This window comes from Callorhinchus milii, unplaced genomic scaffold (genome assembly GCF_018977255.1).
Source record: "Callorhinchus milii isolate IMCB2004 unplaced genomic scaffold, IMCB_Cmil_1.0 Scaffold2, whole genome shotgun sequence".
Taxonomy (NCBI): domain Eukaryota; kingdom Metazoa; phylum Chordata; class Chondrichthyes; order Chimaeriformes; family Callorhinchidae; genus Callorhinchus; species Callorhinchus milii.
Genome location: NW_024704743.1, coordinates 16,581,016 through 16,601,969, shown reverse-complemented (window position 1 = coordinate 16,601,969; position 20,954 = coordinate 16,581,016). Strand labels below are relative to the sequence as shown.

General features: G+C 43.3%; 1 protein-coding gene across 3 annotated transcripts in view; it reads right to left on the bottom strand.

Annotated features, from left to right (window-relative positions):
• The window catches only part of amph (amphiphysin), an 89,455-nt gene that overhangs the window by 6,293 nt on the left and 62,208 nt on the right, over positions 1 to 20,954 (bottom strand). For 2 of the 3 annotated variants that reach the window (XM_042332368.1, XM_042332370.1), the window contains exons 14-20: positions 20,484 to 20,507; positions 17,770 to 17,802; positions 11,479 to 11,541; positions 9,041 to 9,157; positions 5,508 to 5,567; positions 3,479 to 3,538; positions 1,578 to 1,643 (exon numbers count right to left, since the gene is read on the bottom strand). In XM_042332368.1, the coding sequence (XP_042188302.1) occupies positions 1,578 to 1,643; positions 3,479 to 3,538; positions 5,508 to 5,567; positions 9,041 to 9,157; positions 11,479 to 11,541; positions 17,770 to 17,802; positions 20,484 to 20,507 (423 nt within the window). The remainder of the gene's footprint in view (positions 1 to 1,577; positions 1,644 to 3,478; positions 3,539 to 5,507; positions 5,568 to 9,040; positions 9,158 to 11,478; positions 11,542 to 17,769; positions 17,803 to 20,483; positions 20,508 to 20,954) is intronic. The other variant, XM_042332369.1, reaches the window with a different exon arrangement.

Below are 20,954 nucleotides of genomic sequence, written 5' to 3'. Positions count from 1 at the left end.
AGTTCCTAGATTCTCTCAGGTTATGTTGAGCAGAAAAAAGAATGCAAATATTTCTATTATATGCAAGAGACATCCAGAATCCGAGAGATAATAAATTCCACTATAAGTTATTCCTGTCTGGACCATGTTTTTCACTGTGTTTTTCAGTTACTGATCCTGAGTGCATGAGTGCATTAATTATCCTGCCAAAGTGTTGCGACTACAGACAATGTACAATAACTCTATCAGAAACAACCTGACAACAACAACTTACATTTATATAGCACCCTTCACATAGAGTAAGCTCTGTTGCCCCATACACTGTGAGAATCAATAGCAAATTGCTAAAGCAATGTCACCTTTGTGTAAAGAATCATACTCAGACAGAATCATTCTTGCATTTTGAAACATCCCGGGAGGTTGCTGCTTTTTCCCCTTAACGTGAAGTGCAATATCTATTTTCTATCCACTACAGTATCTATTTGCTTACTTGCTTGCCACAAGTGCTTTCGACAGCAAGCTGGTTTGACCCCAGCAGTACACCCAAAGCTTTTAAGGAGTGGGGAAAAGGAAATTGGGAGAAAAATCAAGGCTTGGGACCTAAACCTTAGCTCTTGCCAACATGCGCCTAATACACATTCCATTCCAATAAATATCTCTGGAATTTCCATGAATAGGTGAGATACATGGAATGCTCAGTTTGGTTTGGATACTCTCAAGCAATGGTGATGGCTCTCTGCATGTGTCAGACACCCAGGTGACTATGCTTACAGACTATACAGTCATTCTGCCCCGCTCTCAGAAACTCCATCCCGGAGTCCTTCCACCTCACCCATGCCCTCCAACCTTTGAACCTGCCTTAAAACCTACCTTTTCAACTATACTTTCAGTCACCTTCCCTCCGCCCCACTCCACCCTGCTCAGCTTCCCCCTCCATCCAACTCACCAGTCAGCAATGTCAAACGTTTGAGATGTCCTCTGACATGAAAGGTGCTAAATCACTGTAAATTATTGTTGTCCAGTAGATTGGGGGAAGAGGGTATTCTGCTTCATCCGCTCAAAGAAGTGATTCAATTCCAATAGACAAACTCCAGCCTGCTTCATGTCCACTGCCTTACACCCTCCACCATTGGTGGGCGGGCCTTCAGCCTCTCTGCCCCCATCCTCTGGAACTCCATCCCACAGTCCCACCACCTAACCCTTTTCCTTGCCTCCTTCAAGACCCGTCTCAAGACCCTCCTCTTCGACTATGCCATCAGTCACCCTCCTATGCCTACCCTCCCCATCCTCCACTCCTCCTGATCCCAACCACCAGCTTGGGTCCAAACCCGTGATTGTCCAGCGCCTTGGAACGTCTTCTCGACTTGAAAGGCGCTATACAAATGTAATTTGTTGTTCTTACCTCACGTTATATAAATGAAAGTTGTGTTGTTTAATGTTGGGAGGATATCTGGAACAGCTTCATAGGATATAATGTAAAATGGAATGACTGTGTATTTCATAGGCAAACACGGAAGCCAATTTGAGCACAGCAATGTCCCACAAACAAATCTAAGGGATGAACTGGATGTATTAGGGATTAAACACTAGGCCAGTACCTGTGATGCCTCTGAGTCTTCAGCATGTATCTTGTCTTTTTCAGCCTCAGGCTCAGGCACCAAATTCTGTAAAGATCAAGATTGAATTGAAAGCACCTCTTTACCTCACTCAGCTTGTACTGTGCTCTGACTATACATGGCTACCATCTGGAAGAAAGAATCTGTTCACAAATAATTAGGCTGGACCACAAAGTGCAATCATTCGTACACTTACTGAGAGGACATTAGCTGCTGGCAGTAACATGTTGAGAGCAAGGCATCAAGGACATCGGTTACATGAAACACACTGAAGCATATTTTCCACTATGTTTATCAAATGCACATCCTGAGCGTACGGTGCAGCACCTCACTTTAACGTTGGCGCACTTCATGCACTGCACCTCTGGTTAGCGTTGTCAGCCTTTCATGCAAAAGCAATCCCCGCCCAGAGCAACACAGCCACAGCTTGTGTGGTGCCCCTGGCCACAGCCACTGATGCTCTGAACAATGCCAACAAGGTCTTACAGACACAGCCTGCAAATATTTTCAAACCACGGCACATGTTTTCTGCCACATTTTATGATGTCCTTTATTAAGACTGAAGCACACGTCTTCCATTGTACAGCACTGTTCCCTTGTGCTATACCAGAATATGCCTGAGTCAACAGCTGCGATTCTATGATTTATTTAACAAGGACACCACAAGATGAAAAAAAAATTATTGCCGAGATATGCATATTTTATGAAACTGGATAGTGTAAAACAGCAGGAAAACATTGGAAAGGGGGTACTATGTTTTGATTTTATTAGTAATTATTAATAAAGATCAGTTTCCAGCTTTCGGAGAAACATCTCCAGGAGGTCTCCAGTGAGTTTCCTTGTTTGTGATTCTCCTGTTCCTCATCAGTTCTGTAAAGCATTGATCTTTCACAACCAAATGAGTCATAAAGTTTGAAAGATGTTCAGACTATTTCATCATATCTATTCTCACCCCCCCTTTCTCAGTTATAATCAGAGTTGTTGTATATTGTGGGTCAAATTTAAAGACCTAGGTAGCATTATGGGAATTATAATTGGATGGATGAGCAGAAAATCATTACTCTAATTCCCTTGTATCCTTTACAGATCGCTCTACCAATCTGGAAACATAACTAACTATTGTACTGTAACAGACAAGAAGCTGTTCCATTCATTAATCATTAGCGTGTGGTATAGCTGAGGTTACTGACAATTATTTTATTGTAATGACCAACTAGTGACTATCCTCCTAGTGACCATCATTAGTAGATGAGGTAAATGGGATCTCTTTGGATCTGAGTTGGCTCCAAGGTGGCACGCATGTCAACAGAATGTCAGAATCGAGTCAATCTTTTGTGGTGGTCAAGGTTCCTAAGCCAAGCTGGTCTGTAATAGTCCAAGACACTAGTGATGACAGACCAGCCAGCTTGGCACATCGGGAGGACTTGAATGTGCAGACCAGTCATTGTGGGCAGGGAGTCACCCACTCTATTCCCATTAACCCTGCAAACAACAGCCGTAATGGGTTAGGGTGGTCCCAGCTGGATAGGCAGCAGGAAGCTTGTCAGCAGTGCTCTCAATGGCAAGCTACTCAGTTTTAGGTGGTTACACTTACGCTGAGATCCCCAAGCCTTAGCTTTCACCAATTTGTGCCTAATACTGACCTAACAGAGTTGTCCCTCAAAAGGGAGAGAGAAATAATGCACATCTCATGCCACAGGGAAATTTCCATGTATAGTTAGCATACAATATGTACTCTCAGTCTGGTCTGGATTCTCTTAAGTATAGAGATGGGTTTCTACAAGTGTCAGATAGATACCTGTCTGACCAAAAACTAAAAAGGAAACAAAGTGTGTATGATGATAAACTGAATATAATGCAGGCATCAGGCAGCGTTTACATACCCCAGCGCTCTCAGTCACAGTGCTTACAGCTAACTCCTGCACCTCTGCATCTTTACTCTCCTTTATAGGAAGGAAAATAAATAGGGTGTTATTTGATCATCCCTCTTATTAATATTATCCTGTGAAAAACACAGTGCCAAACAACAAATCAATGATCACATAAAGAATGACACAGTAACAATAACAACAAGATTACATTTGTATAGCGCCTTTCATGTCGGGAGGACGTCCCAAGGTGCTGTGTGAGCTTAGGATATATTGATGCCAGGGTGTAGGTTTCTATTGACAGCTGCAGGTTAGGCCTGTCACTTGATAATGGAGGGCTTTAAAGGACATTTCTGGATCGGCCAGCTTATTACTATGCCCACAATAAGATGTGGGGGGGTGATTACCCCTGCTTTAGCACCACAAGTAAAAACAAATTGGGGGAAATTTAACCTGATTCTAGATTTACTCTATTTATGTAGTGTTTTCAGAACATCCAGAATTTGGCAAATTATTTAATTCACTTTCAACTTTGTCGAGGTTTTGTAGACAATTGTCCAAAGGAGACAGTGAAAACTGAGGATGGTGGTCATGGGGCTAAAGGCAGAGTTAATGTGGGTAAGAATAATAATATGCTAAGGGATGTTGGGCCGGCTAAAGTAATGGTAATATAATAATAATTCTTGCATTTGGTATCGCACCTTTCCTGTCAGGAGGACGTCACAAGGCGCTTCACAGGATTTAATGTGAAGTTACTGTGTATTTGAGGGCAAACCAACAGAGAATTTGCACATAGTACTGTCCAACAAACAGCCATAAAGTAATTGACAAAATTATATTTAGGCGATTGTTGGCATCCACCTGAACAGGCAGACGGGGCCTCAGTTTAATGTCTCATCTGAAGGACAGCATCAAAACAATACAGCACACCCCTCACACTGCATTACTTTAATAATAATAATAATTTAATTGTAATAAAATTGGTCACTCAATCCACGACTGTTTGTGGGACATTGCTGTGCACAATCGGCTGCAGAGTTTCGCCCACAAAATATACAGTCAATTCACTTTATATATATTCTGTGAAGTACTTTGAGACGTCTCAAAGACATGATAAGGCGCTATATCAAAGGCAAGGATTATTATTATTACTAGTTCAAGTCCCGACATGGAGTTTAAATCCATAACTTTCTGACTCAGAAGCGAAAATGCTGTTAACCGAACCAGGCTGATAGTAACAAAGTGGACTTTACGCAAGAGCAATTACAGAGTGAAGACTGGAAGTTGATAATAGTAATAATAATAATAATGATCCTTGCATTTGATATAGCACTTTTCACATCTTCTAGACGTCTCAAAGCCCTTCACAGAATATGCTGTAGAGTGAATTGACTGTATATTTATGGGCAAAACGTGGCAGCCAATTGTGCACAGCAGTGTCCCACAAACGGTCGTGGATTGAAAATGACCAATTTATTATTGTTTTTGTTTTGGAGGGATTATTATTAGCTGTGTGGAGTAAGGAAACTTGCCCAAGGTTTCGCTCTGCCTGGAATTGAACCCAGGTGTCTCGCTTGCAAGGTGAGTGCTCTAACCACTGAGCTACAGGACTCCAAGTTGTTCAATATAATGAACAACAACAACAAATTGCATTTACACCAACAAATTACATTTGTATAGCGCATTTCACGTCGTGAGGACATTCCAAGGCACTGGGCAGTCAGGGATTTGGACCCGGGCAAGTAGTTGGAATCAGGAGGGGTGGAGGGCAGGGAGGGTAGGGGTAGGAGGGCGGCTAAAGTTACGGTCGAAGAGGAGGATCTTGAGATGTGCCTTGAAGGAGGCAAGGGAGGGAGCGAGGTGAAGGGAATGTTGGATGGAGTTCCAAAGGGTGGGGCAGAGAGGCTGAAGGACCGACGGCCGATGGTGGGGGGGGTGGTTGGGGGATGCTGGGCTGGGTGGGGGATATGGAGCAGGCCAGAACCTGCTGAGCGGAGGGAACGGACAGGTTGATGTGGCAATATAGTGGAATGCATTTACATGCCTCAGTACTCTCAGTCACAGCACTCACAGCTGACTCCTGCACCTCAGACTCCTTACTCTCCTTTATAGGGAGGAAAATAGAGGATTATTTAATTTGATCATCCCCCTTATGTACATTATTTGTGCAAAATGCAATGCAAAAGAATATATATGGCATTATGTAATTTAATATGAAAGATTATTAAAAACAACACGGTGGGGCACACATATTACAGCCGGGGTCTTGGGATGTAGATTTACTTGAATGATTCTACACATCCAATTCCTGGCGCCTTTTTCAAATCCGCCAGGGTAGGGTAAGTATAGTGTATATTCTAGTAGCCCTCTGCTACCCTGTCCTCCCTTCCTTCCCAATCTCTGGCACCTAAGCCATGACTACCATCCCCCCTCTCCACCCCCGCACTTTCCCCCATAGCCCACAGGCTGATGCTTCACCGCTGATCGCTTGCTCCCAGTCGCTCTTTGGGCGGTTTGACTACCGCCCCGACCTGAGCCATTCTCCCTGAAAATGTTCCTGCTCCCAGGCCCACACTCCACTAATCCCACTCTGTTTAGGTCCTACCTCTCCCACTGTCTTCATTTTGTCTCTGCAAACGGCTTTTCCTCCGGCCCCCGCACTGTCTCGTGCGGTGTCCCTCAGGACTCTGTCCTCGGTCCCCTCCTCTTCACCCTCTATATGCTCCCCCTTGGTGACATCATCCACAGACATGGGGTTAACTTCCACATGTATGCGGATGACACCCAACTCTACCTTTCCTTCTCTACCCTCAACTCCACGACCACCGATGTCCTGACAGCTGCCTGTCCGACATCGAGTCCTGGACGAGAGACAACTTTCTTCAGCTCAACGTGCACAAAACTGAGGCCCTCCTGATTGGCTCACGTCAGCGCCTCCGCACCTCAGGCGCTGACAGCATCAGCATCCAAGGCTGCACTCTCCACCTCTCAAAGCCAGTCAGGAACCTCGGTGTTCTGTTCGACCCTGAGCTGTCCTTTCTTCCCCACATCCGCGCCACAGCTGGCACTGCCTTCCATCACCTCCGGAACATCGCCGGAGTACGGCACTACGGCACCAGTGACTACGGCACTACCTCACCCCTCACGCTGCTGAAACTCTGGTCCACGCCTTTATCACCTCAAGGCTGGACTACAGGAACTCTCTCCTCGCCGGCCTTCCCGGCACCTCCCTCCACAAGCTGCAGGTCATTCAGAACTCTGCAGCTCGTGTACTGTCCCGCACCAGGCTTCGGGACCACATCACTCCCACCCTCGCTCGCCTCCACTGGCTCCCCATCCCCCAGAGGATCGAATTCAAGATCCTCATCCTCACCTACAAGGCCATTCACGGCCTTGCACCCTCCTACCTCTCCGACCTACTATCCCCCTACCTACCTGCCCGTACCCTCCGTTCCTCTGGCTCCGGTCTGCTCCACATCCCCCGCCCCAACCGCCCTACCATCGGTGGCCGGGCCTTCAGCCTCTCAGCCCCGAGGTTCTGGAACTCTATCTCCCAGTGCCTTCGCCGCCTCCTCCCTTTCCTCCTTCAAGGCCGTTCTCAAGACCTTTCTCTTCAACCGTGTCTTCACCTCCCCTTTCGACTGTCTACCCTCTCCTCGCTCCCTCCCTTCCCTCCCCTCACCCTGACCATTTCCCCTCTGCTGGGGTCCCGACACAACTGTCCAGCGCCTTGGGACGTCCTCCTGACATGAAAGGCGCTCTATAAATGCAATCTTGTTGTTGTTGTTGTTGTCCTTCTCTCCCACCGCCCTCCTCTCCTTCTCTCTCTCCTGGATCCCACCATTACCTCCCTGTGCTCCACCCTGTGTATCCTCCGCCAGGCCCATCCTGGCTCCCGGCATTGATTGTCCCAGAGCAGCCACCCCAACTGTCGCATAGCTCACTCTTTTTGCAGCAACCGCCTCTGAAAGGCAAACACCCCTTCCCTCTCCCTCATCCATATCCTCTCCTACTCTCCCTACTCCTCAAACTCCATGGTCAATTCTATCCCACAATCCCAAATCCTCTCTATACCACTCTCCCCATCACCGCCGCTTACCAGTATACCTAGCCACATTTCCCTCCAAAATGTCCGCTCTCTCCAACAAAGCCCTGACTATCCATGACCTCATCCTGGATGAGCTCATTGATATTCTTGATCGAACAGAAACCTGGCTCTCCCCCAGTAACCCCATCCCCCTCGTTGAAGCCTCCCATCCTGGCTACACTTTTTACCACACCACCCGCCCCAACCAACATGGTGACAGGGTGGCCCTCATCTTCCAAGCTTCCCTTAGTCTATCCCCTTATTCCTCTGGCTGTTTCTCCTCTTTTGAGCACCTCACCCTCTACCATCTCTCCTCTCTCTCCCTCAAAATCCTCCTAATTTACCGCCCCCCCAAACCTCCTGCTACATCCTCACCGATATCTCCTCTCATCCCTGTGCCTCTGCACTGAACACCTGCTCATAATGGATGATTTCAACCTCCACCTAAATTGCCCTTGCACCACCTCTTCGGATTTCACTGCCCTCCTCTCCTCCTTAAACCTCATCCTCCACATCAACTCGCCGGCCCATAACCGTGGCCACTCCCTCTACTTCGCCATCACATGGCCTTGGCATTTCCGACCTGTCTATCATGGACAAGGCCATCTCAGACCACTTCCTGATCTCCCTCTCCTCCCACATTCCCCTCCCCTCTTCCAAGCCCGCCATCATTTTTTTCCGGTTGTTCAAAAAAAAAGAAATAATAATCTGGTCACTCAATCCACAATTGTTTGTGGGACATTGCTGTATGCAATTGGCTGCTGCGTTTCGCCCAGAAAATATACAGTCAATTCACTTTACAGTATATTCTGTGAAGCTCTTTGAGACGTCTCAACAACGTGATAATGCGCTACATCAAATGCTAGTATATTATTATTTGAAGAAAGTCTGAACAAAGATGGTGAATATATAGTTACAAGGACAAATAAAATCTTAACAGTCAGCACCACAGTGGGGGCTAGGGGAGGAAATGTGGAGAAATCTAATTCCAATATTTCTGGAATTTCCATATGTAGGTGGGATGCATGGAATTCTCAGTTTGGTTTAGATACTCTTGAGAATGGTGATGGCTTTCCACATGTGTCAGAAACTCAAATGAGTGTAAAAAAATAGAATAGAAAGAACAGAAAACTGGTCTCTAAGATTGACTGGAACTATAAGCTGCTAACAGTCGAGGGATGAAGTGTATAGATGGTAGGTAATTATAACAATAATAATCTTCGCATTTGATATAGCGCCTTATCAAGTCTTTGAGATGTCTCAAAGCACTTCACAGAATACACTGTAAAGTGAATTGACTGTATATTTTGTGGCCGAAACACGGCAGCTAATTGCACACCGTAGTGTCCCACAAACAGTCATTGATTGAGTGACCAAATTCTTCTTATTATATTTGTTTGAAGGAATTATTACCCCCAGAAAAGCGACCCCTCAATGATGCTAGTGAGCTGTGAAGGGTGAATGAGTGTGCATAGTATAACAGGACTCACCACAACCACCACTTCCTCCGCTGGTACACTGGGCTCAGCAGGAAGAACATCCTGCGGCTTCTCTGGATGTGGCTCGGGGGCCTTGGGTTCTTCTGCAGGAGTGGGCTCTGGGTTGATCTTTTGAGAGTGGGAGGGAAGGTAATCATGTTAGCACTTTATGCATGGTATGGTAGTCTAGTTAGCGACAATAAAAGTTGAAGCCAATGTGGGTGGTTGTGGTGGGGGAATAGTAGTGATACTGCCCCCAGTTCACTCATTCACTCTATTACAGCAAGTTTATTTTGTCTCCACTAAATTTATGTTCAACAACAGCAGAGCAATTTATATAGCGGCTTTCACATCAAGAGGGTATCTCAAAATGCTTCACACACTGATTGGGAGCTTGAGCTGTTGATGGTGGTGGAGGAAGCAAGGGGATAGGTGACCAAACACACAGATCGGTCTGAAGGCAGGTTTTGAAAGAGGAAGGGGGTAAGGTGGAGATATTAATAATATAATAATAATAATCCTTGCATTTGATATAACGCTTTTCACGTCGGGAGGACGTCCCAAAGCGCTTCACAGAACACACTGTAAAGTGAATTGACTGTATATTTGTGGGCGAACGCGGCAGCCAATTGCGCACAGCAATGTCCCACAAACAGTCATATGGATTGAAAATGACCAATTTATTATTGTTTTGTTTTTTTGGAGGGATTATTATTAGGCGTGTGGAGTAAGGAAACTTGCCCAAGGTTTCGCCCTCTGCCTGGAATTGAACTCAGGTCTCTCACTTGCAAAGCGAGTGCTCTAACCACTGAGCTACAGGACTCAGAGAGTGGGGGCAGAGTGGCTGAATGCTTGCCCACCTATAGTGGAGCAGAGCGGGCGAGGGATGTGAAGCAGGCCAATGTTTGCTGAATTAGAACACACTGAACCCAGATTGTCTGCAGGTTATTTTTTGACAGCAGATATTGAGTGAAGATCAGTTCTATGAGGCCAGCAGAGAGAAGCCTTTCATTAAAGAATACATTCAGTACCAGTTTTTCGCTGTTACTTAGTGACCAAATCGGTATCTTATCTATCAAGAGCAGACATAAGGGACGAGTTGAGGGGGTAGTTATAGAATGCTGATCTTTCCCTGTAAAATCTCAGGATCTCTGTCAATGTTCATTATTGTACAGAAACCCGTCTGGTATTTATTAATGTATTTAAGTTAAAATTTAATTTAAAAGGAAAAATTTGCAAGGCTATGGGAAAAGAGCGGGGGAGTGGGACTAGTTGGATAACTCTTTCAAAGAGCTGGCACAGGTTCGAAGAGCCTCCTTCTGTGCTGCAAAATTCTATAATTTTTTTCCCTTTTAAACCAATAATAGGGACCCAACACAGGGACACAAAATAAGTGCAGTGGAACCTCATTATTACAAACCTGTAACATTTCCTAAGTTCTGGTGGAAACTCCATTAAAGGAAGACATCAATCCTCTACAAGGAAGCATATGAGCTTGAAACAATGAAACCTCTAATTCCCATAGTTCATTATTGTGCTACACCTCGTCTAGTTTGGGATGGAATTTATAGAAAGGAAAAGGATACCCGGGAGGATATGAGCAAATAGCATGTTTCACAACGATCCACTCTGAAGATGTGCAGAGTAATTGCCCTCATATTAGTTCTGCTCCCAGTCTACACTACAGTCTACAGCAGGGATCCTCTGTACTCAATTCCCATCTCATTCACTTTTGACTGTCTTGCTTATAGATACATAGCTATGTGGAGTGAACCAGCACAATGGAAAAAAGAGGGAGCTCGGAGAATCATATAGTTTTGCATGGTTTGTCTTTATACATCAATCCTCTTCATAGCACTTAATACAGGGTAACCCCGTTATAACATCTCACCCAACTACCCCACTTACAATGTGTGCATAGGGCCATTGAAGTACACTGGGAACTGACACGCTTGCAATAGAGAAACACCAGCAAGACACAACATTTTTATGTGATCTCCCTTCAGGTCAGTGGCTAAAGTAATGGTGTCCAAGCGGAAACAACTGACTTGTATCTAATGCAACTGAGGAATAAATTATAGTTACCAGAAATACAGCATAAGGCGAGATGTAGCACATGGCTCACACTCTTCATTCTCTGTCAAATTAAGTCTATTAGTCCATCACTTATTCTTAACATTATACACTCAGAAAATTCTTTGTATAACATAACGTTGCACATCAGAACATTGATATTGGTAAAATGACCTGTATGTAGGGCACGCAATGAATTAGGATAGAAATATAATTTTTACAGGATGTTCTACATTAAAAATAATATTCTGATCTATGTTAGAGCTCAGCACTGAAGCTCCTGAGCAGTTTCCAGTCTGAGAAGGCAGCTGTGTTACAATGGGATTGTGGGATTAGAGGCAGACAAAAGCGATGCAGGAAGAGGAAAGGTGACTCACCACTGTATCAAACACACTCTGGTTAGACACCTCGGGGGTTACCTCAGTGGTGGCAGCATCCAGCTTTAATGAGAGAAAGGACAAATCAGAGACAGAATGAGATAGAAATGCAGGAGAAAACAGCCCTCCAATTTGACCTGAGACACTACAGCCATAATTCTGTCAAAGAAATCCATGCAATCACCAGTAAAATTAATCACATTGTGTACATAGCTGGAGGATTTTGAGAACCCATCTGTCAGGCAGCACATTAATATTCAGTTGAACAAGCTGCGCTTTGGAGTCATATAGCGCCTTTCACATTGTGAGGATGGTTCAACAACAACAAAAGCAAAATGACATTGATAGCGTGCCTTTCACGTCAGGAGGATGCCTCAAGGCGCTAGACAGTCAGAACTTCCCAAGCTGACTCCCATGTCAGTGAGAAGGACTAAGAAGAAAAAATCTTTAATACACAACTTGTCAGAGATGCAGAGATCAGACATTGTTTCTCGGGCAGTCACACTATAACTATAAGCCACTCCCATAAAATATTTATAAATTTCACAAGTCAACAGTGTAAAACAGGACGATTCCTAATGAGATTCTTTAAAAAGGGAATAAGGAGTGCATCACGCCAATTAGCGAGGAGCCTACTCCGATGTAATCTATTTTCAGAGAGGAGTCTGTTCAGGTCTTTGTGATGTACTTATAATAATTATAATCCTTACACATGCTATAGCACCTTTAACATCAGGAGGACGTGTCAAAGTGCTTCACAGGTTTTACTCTAAAGTGGAGTCCTGTAGCTCAGTGGTTAGAGCACTCGCTTTGCGAGCGAGAGACCTGAGTTCAATTCCAGGCAGGACGAAAGCTTGGGCAAGTTTCCTTACTCCACACAGAGCCTAATAATAATCCCTTCAAAAACAAAAAACAATAATAAATTGGTCATTTTCAATCTACGACTGTTTGTGGGACATTGCTGTGCACAATTGGCTGCCGCGTTCGCCCACAAATATACAGTCAATTCACTTTACAGTGTGTTCTGTGAAGCGCTTTGGGACGTCCTCCCGAGGTGAAAAGCGCTATATCAAAATACAAGGATTATTATTATTATTATTAAAGTGGAGTGATTGTATTTCGTAAGCAAACGCGACAGCCCAATTGTGCACAATAATGACCCAAAAACAGCCAAGAAAGGAATGACCAATTCTATTTGGGGGATTGATGACCAGGACAGGACCAGGACCAGGACACTAGGAGAAACTCCCTTCTCTTTTCAAGTAGTGCCATGGGATCTTTAACATCCTGAATAAGTAGATGAGACCTTGGTTTAACCTCTGCATTAGAGTGTCAGCTTAGACTATGTGAGTTCAAGTTCCACAACACTTAAATCTACAATATTTCTGGTTACCAGGGGAAAAGCCCATTTGGATCCTTGTCAAAACATTCCTGGGTTTTGATGTCAGACATAGTTTGGAGGAGATATTCGTTTTACGGTGTTATTACAGTTAATATCGGTCATTTTATTCAGTGCCACAATACATGAGCTGAAAACATCTGAAACTGGTTGGCTCAAAGACAAGATCACAAGAATATAAGATCATAAGACTGATTTGGTTGAACAGGGCCCTTCGTTCCATTTGATCTCCAGAAATACCCACCCTGCCACAGTCTATATACACCTATTTGCAGTCTATAAGGTCTGTTCAGTTCTATAGACACAGTGCTAATAAAGGTATTCCAAAGAATGGAAAGTTGAACAGAACTAGTTCCTCCTACATTCTCTTTTAAATACCAGGTCAACTTGCAGACAAGGTAATAGGTTTATATCTGTAATATTAGTTTGCTCAAGCCCAGCCCATGGTGACAGTCATTGTAATTTTACTGCAAAGATACAGCTGATTAATGCTTGCTAGAGGCTATTCAAGGTCTTCAGTTGCTAGTGAGATCAGGCTGGTGCTGCTCACATAGGAAGCTGGGAGTTCCCTGAGGTTTAAATAAGATCTTTATCTCAGTGGAGTCTGGCACCCATCCTGTTCTGTTTGCACATCAGCAAAAAAAAACAGTCTTGCAATTGCTAAAATTCTATCCATCAACCTTTCTACGGGAACTCTCTCCTCATCGGCCTTCCCAGCACCTCCCTCCACAAGCTGCAGGTCATTCAGAACTCTGCAGCTTGTGTACTGTCCCGCACCAGGCTTCGGGACCACATCACTCCCACCCTCGCTCGCCTCCACTGGCTCCCCATCCCCCAGAGGATCGAATTCAAGATCCTCATCCTCACTTACAAGGCCATTCACGGTTTGGTAGGTTTAGCATAAATAAGCTGTTCCTACTGGTTGGGGAGTCTGTAACCAGGGGACATAAGTATACGATAGCGACTAGGGGATGTAAAAGGAGATCTAGGAGGAATTACTTCACTCAGAGGGTAGTGAGATTGTGGAACTGACGACCAAGTCTGTTCTGCCAACCTTATTATTTGAATGAAAGGAATTTCAGCCCTTAAAGAGCTGGATAGCACTGTCATTGTCAATCGGTCTCAATGGGCGTTGTTGAACTGCTTATGAAGTTGATGCGATTCCAGTTCTGGAACATGTTTCCATTGTTCTCATCCATATCAGTGTTAAAATACAGGATTAATATGATAAGCTATAGCACCAAAGTCAAGTTTGCTGCAGCCAATAATGAAACTTAGTCCTGTCCTCAGAAGTATATTTCCCCCACCTGCCTCCTCTCTCCCCTTTCCATCATTGTGCGAGGGTAAATATTTCCACTTCCCACCCCACTCATCCTTACGACCTGCATGTGAGATTGCCAATTTAATGAATCCGGTTCTGATGAAGATTTGTGGACCTGAAATGTTGACTCACTTTTGTTTCTCCATAAATGCTGCCTGACTTGCTGAGGGTTCCCAGCAACTTCTGTTTTTGTTGCCAATTTAATGCCCATTTGTGCTGGATTTATGTACAGTGAGCGCTGTTGGCCCACACCTAATAGAAACTCGGATAACATTTGCGTTTGTGTCCTCATCTGTGCAGTTTAGCAGCTGAGCATCGGAGGTGGTCAACATCTCACTGAAATTGCAATATCACACTGTCAAGGACTCTGGCATTGTTCATGAAGGTCTCACTGTTCCTTCAATCCCTTTAAGATTGTACCACTTAGATTGTACCAATGCTAACGGTCAGTGGTCTAACGTTGTGCTGCCGCATATTAAGGGAATCATTTCATTTTTATAACACAATGCTGAGAACTCCACAATTTGGTTGATACACTCTGAAACCCAAATGGTCACCGGCAGACTATCGTGATGAAAATCAAAAGGTCTGGAAATAAATCCCAGCATCCTGTTTGCTTTGTGTTTTGCTGCCTCATTCTGTTTGGACATGGTGAGCAATGAATAAACTAACATGCCAGGTCAAGTTCAACTTTCCCGTTGTCAAGTTCTATCCCATCCACAGAGTACACATAACTGCTATTTTACTTCATTTATGTAGTACCTTTCATTTACTTGCATTAAACTTAGGTTGCCAGTGATCAGCCCAAATGTATACCTCATTGAGCACTCTCTTTGTAAGATGCTGTGTTCATGGTCCCTACAAACTTGGTGTCAGCTGCAAATGTGATTACTTTGCACTGAGTGATTGACACAATGAGATAAGTCTCATAGTGTTTTGCAGGATTTACTGTAATAGTGACTATATTTTTGTACATGAACATGGCAGGCAATTTGCAAACAGCACTATCCCACCAACAGTCATGAAATGAATGACCAATTTTATCTGGGAGATTGCTGGCCAGGAGATGGAGAGAAATGCAATTCACTGAGAGGGAGAACTGAGAATTTACTTCTGACAGTTCCTCGTAGCTGTAAAAGGAGACTTTTAAGGACTGCAAGGACAATTTGCAGTTTCCGTACATAATAGACTTTGGTCTAGTTGACCAAAGAACAGTAAATAGAGTTGTAGAACTACCCAAGTGGGGCCATTTCTAGTGCAAGGCCTTTCAATCACTCTCTGTTTCCATTTATTTAGCTGATTTATTATCCCATTTACTGTTTCATTCTTTATCTCAAGAGAATTCACTTTAGTCACAAGCTTTCCATGAGCTAAGTGCCTTCTGAAAGTTGAGATGTATGGGTTTCCAGCACGTTAACATCATTCACGCCTGGAGCATCAAAGCCTTTATTAATATTCAAGCATCCAATTCTTATACCATTAATTGGTGATTTCCATGAATTTTGATGCTTGACTGCTTTACTGACTCAAAGTATCTGAAGTGCAAAGTACCACACTTTCTTTTAAAAACACTTATTTTTTAAGACTGTTTGAAAAGTACATACCACACACACGCCTTTCTAAATTTGTTTTTTTTAATCTCCTCTCATTTTTATCGCCTCTCCTTTCAATTTTTCCCCAATTTGCTTTTAGGGATTCTCATTTTTAATTCTCTTGGATGTAATTCTCTCTAACGTGCTTTCAAAGTATGACAAAGGCATCCTTCTGCCATGTGCATTGTTTATTCTCATTAAAGAACTCTAAAGTGAGCAAACAACCCATCACAAAGGCTGTTTCCATTGCGGGCAATAAAAAGATGAAGGACAGACTGACTATGTAGAGCTGTGCAAATACAGATAACTTTTTGTTTGGAACTACTCCAAGTTTTCTGTCCCCATTTCAAAACTCATGACTATAAGATCTGCTGATGTGCAGCAAACTCATGTTATTATCTCTTGCTCTTAACTATGCCATAATATTAATGCTAATGAAACACCCATCACTCGTGCTCAAGTGAGATGCACCTTGTCAGATGCTTCCTGCAAAAGCTATTAATTCTCCCTCTCCTCTCAGGGCTGCCTGCAATTAATGTTGTAATACTTCATAATATTTCAACGGCTTAACTGCTGCATTGCAAGAACACACTTGGCAAGCATTGACAGACTGAGAAAGTAAAATAATTTAGAGTCTCCATTGTTAACAGGCACCATGGAGTTGGAAACCTCCTCTCAGGTAAGCATTAATACTAATGATGCTTTACCTTTGGAAAAAGCATCTTAAAGACATAAAGTGTTTTCTGCAGGAAAATCCTTGTAGGCCAAGATGACTTGTAAAACCTCGGCTCCAACTCAACATTCCTTCTGAGTCAAAGTCTCATGAGTTGGAGTGATATAAAGGGGATTTCTGCAGGAAATGCACTTTAGCCTGCAAGTGACTGTTTTTCTGACAATAAGGCAGCAATAACACTCCCGCTTTCCTGAGGAGTGGTTTTTCAGTCCCATGAAGTAAAATAAGCTCCTTGGTCCTGGCATTGGCTGGATGCAAAACTGAGTGGTGATTCCCATAACAAAAACAAAATCTGTATTTGTTCAAAGAACAAAAAGCTGTAACTGATGAGAACAAAGCAATTTCTACAACAGTGCCAACAATTCTATCCTTGCATTAATCCTTGCATTTGATATAGCACCTTATCATATCTTCCTTGTTTGCTGGCTGTCAATCCCAAAAGATGCTGCCTCAGGTGGCTCTGTTGAGATTGAGAGCACCACATGAAGCATCATGGAACAAGCCAGTTTCCTGTCACCTTGACTGATTCCACCCACAAGTTGTTAAGAGGTTACCATGAAATACGGAAGGATACTATTATAATGCTTTGGTTTGGCTCCATATATATTATATATGTATATATATATATATATAAGAAACAGTCCCCGCAACAGGATACACCATAATTATTTCCCATGGACATCACTGCCATGCAGGAAAAAGATGACAGAAAAAGATGACCACTACCATGCTGGCAAAACCGTTTTCATATGCATTTTCAATGGACATCGTTACACAGTAGGATGTGCAGGAAGCTGATCAGCCAATAATAATAATAATAATCATCTTTACATTTGGTATGGTGCCTCTTTTATATCAGAAAGATGTGCCAAAGGATGCATTGGATGCACTGCAAAATGCAGCAACTGTGTGTTTTGTGGGTGAATGCAGAAGCCAGACATTACTATACTTCAAGTATACTGGTACATAGTCCACCTGCGCCATATCTTGACTGGTATTATAATGAAGTTCATCAAAAAAAAATCTATCTCTGATAGCATGGCAATTAGAAAACAATGGTCAGGTATAGGGGAAGAGGAAAGCATTTTTCACAGGGTTCTGTGCTTTATTGTGTGCCTTCCAATTTGACTGATCAGATTCAGAAGAAGAATTGTGAAGCATCCAAATAGTATATCAAATTTATGCTGGCAGCGTGGAGTAGCTTCTGTACCTAAGGAGACTGAATTACAAGTTAAAGATATCTTACCTGTGTGAATCCATTAAAGGCAGCATTAGTCATCTGGAAATAGTGGAAAGAAGTAAAATATCAAGTTACAATCACACACTGTAGGATTCCAGACGGAATACAGACTACATTCATTACGTTCTGCTATTGTATTATAACATATCCTTTTGGAGCAATAACAAAACAAGACAGACAGCTGAAGGAAAAGATTGAATCGAGAGCTGTTATTTTACGATAATATTTAGTCATACCTAAGAACTTTTTTCTACACTAAGCACTTTATGAGGTACCTCTTCTCTTTCAGCATCTAGTTCCTGGTATAACAGTCCGTATCTCCGGTTAGCAATTTCATCTTCTGACAGATCCGAGATGTTTGTTTCATTATCTTTAGGGCTGGTTGCACTCTCGTTGCTAGAGTTGCTTATGTTCTCGATTGGATAGGGACTTTGGGGACTATTGATCTCTTTGATTTGCTCTGTCTCACTAATGCTTTCATTCTCCCCACGTAACTGCAGGTCTAATTGTACTTCCTGATTCTGCCCAAACTTGCTCAGCACAGTCCCTTCCCATGGAATACCAAATTCATCGGAATCTTGTGGAGGCCAACAGCCAACATTCTCCTCCAAACCTTGCCAAAAATCTCCTTTTGCACCTCCCTTAGGGTCACTGCTCTCTCCTTGTCCTTCCTGCAATGGTGGCCAACAATCAAGTCCATTTGTCTGGCCATCAGGTAGGTTGGAGAATCCCCAATCATCATTGCTAACTGTAGGCTCCCAGTTGTCTGGCCATATCTCAATCTTTTCTCCACTCCAGGGGTCTGACTCCACGCTTTGAGGGGCAAATCTAATACTGTCACAGTTTTCTCTGTGAAACGTGGGTAATCGGTCCACAATGGGTTTGTCAGATTGTGGTTCATTGGGTTGGCTATTTTCATCATTTGTGTTAACATTACTCTCTGTTTCAGTGTTGTTTGTGTTGACTATGTTCACTGGCTCAAAGCACCTCTCCTCCTCCTCCTTCTCTTCCTCTTGCTGAGGCTGATGTGCTATGTATACCTCAGTGTGTTGAGGGATAACATCAGCTTCAGCATCTGAACTGACAAGGCTTCTGTCACATTCAGACCGGACAGCAATCTCCTCTTTCTCTTGTCTACCAGGAAGTTCCTCATTTCCAAAATAATCAGGAATGTCCTCATTCTTTTGGTGATCAGGACTTTCCTCATCGCCATGGATAACAGGGATTTCCTCCGCCTCCTGCAGAACCTCCTCCTGACCATCAAAAATGTCATTACTTTGAAACGGGAGTCTATCCTTTTCACGACTATCAGCAGTATCATCATTGTGATAGCTTCCACTGTCCTGATGGCTCTCGCTAAGGACCATGTCCTCCATTTCTGCACCATTTCCCCCAGAGCACTCAACTAGCTGGGATTCTGCTTCACAACCCTTACCTGTGTTGTCCACTACCTCAAGCACTGATTGGTAAATTGAATCAAGGGGATTGAAATTGCATTCATTTCCTATCTGCCCTAACTCAGTAACACTTTCAACTAATTCTACAGCTTCATCCTCATGTTCATTAGGGACCACCAAAACCTTCTCATCAATAGAGAGTACAGGATTGTGCTCTTGTTCTGCACACAGTTCAATCTGCAGATTCCTGCACTCAACTTCTTCGGTGTCTACCTGTTTGTCTAATGGCTTCTCCTGCCAACTCTCTGCATTGACTGAGCCCTGTGCCTCCTCCTCAGCCTCATCTGCAGGTTTCGAAAAGCTATCAGCTGAAGGGTCAGTACAGCTCCCTGCAGACAGTTGTTCCTGAGCACACGGCTGGGCTCCATCGCAAAAACCATCTAGAGTGGTTTCCTCGCTGTTACTGTGTGCGGCAGTGTCCGTTAACCCCCACTGCGTTGTATAGTTCTGGCTGGCAGCTACTTCAGAGTTTGGGTTAGTAATGTCCCCTGCCGTGCCAGTATCTGCGCTGTCCTCCATGGCCAGGTTACACAGAGAGAGACTTTTTGAAGAGTCGGGCTTTAGATAGAAAATGAGTGAAGACAGATATAAAAGATAGCAGAAGCAGAGATGAAAAAAAGCAAAATAAATCAACACAAGTTTTTCCCAAGGGTAAATAAAATAGAAGCTCAAGGTAAATTATAGGAAATAAATGCGTGGTAGAAATCCCACATGTCTTAATGTTATAAATAGATTATGGAAATCCTAGCTGTAGAAAATGAATTAAACGAAGAACTAAATAAATCAGAAACAGCAAACATACGTAAACTTTATCTAAATGAACTAAATAATAATCTCATAAAAATGGACGTATAAGCAGCTTCCTCCAATGACCCAGTGGTAATGGCACTAACAAGTGTAACATTAAGCCACAGAGATTGCAAAGTTACAGATTTGTTTCCAGATGTGTGCTGATCTCAGCCAGGAAAGTAATTTGGAGTACCATAACTAGCCTTGGAGTCATTGGTAGAGGGGAGAAGGTAATCAGCCAAGCATCCTGCTCCTGATCCCTATCCTGTAACCCACCTGGAAGATACACTTGGGATGACAGGATCAGGGTCAGGAAAATTGCCCCCCAAAAAAGAAACATAAAATTATACAATATAAATATGGATGTACAAGTGAAAGATTATACCACTAGGAATACATCATTCTATCCCATAGGAAAGAGGCCTTAGATTTAGGACCATATTAAAGTAAAAGAAACAAGGGCAATATACTTACAGGTTGCACCAGTTCAGTGTTTGCCTTTAGACAGAGAGAATTGAATGTGAAAGAAAATGCAGTCATTAGCACTCTGAATAGTTAGCAACCGATATATACTATGCATTCAACAGTGTATAAAACTGTCCATTACCTTCAATAATGAACAGAACATAAAATATCCCCTATTGGAACGCGATTTTGAAACACTCCTAATATATCTTTCTTGCGAAAATTCACAAGGAAGCTATTATCAGTGTTGTTTTTCCATTTTCCATTCAGCTGGCTGGAAGCCTGCAGATTGTGATTGCAATGTGGTATAGGCAGCATTTCCAAGGCCAACACTGTTCCAGAGAGCTGTGAGTGTGTTCCATCAGCAAGATGTTAAAGTGAATTTGCAACAAATTTGAAAATAAATTGAAATTGAATTTTGCATGAACTCCCTGTGCTTTGAAATGCATTCACAGTCCTGCAATTTAACCTCTAGCCTTG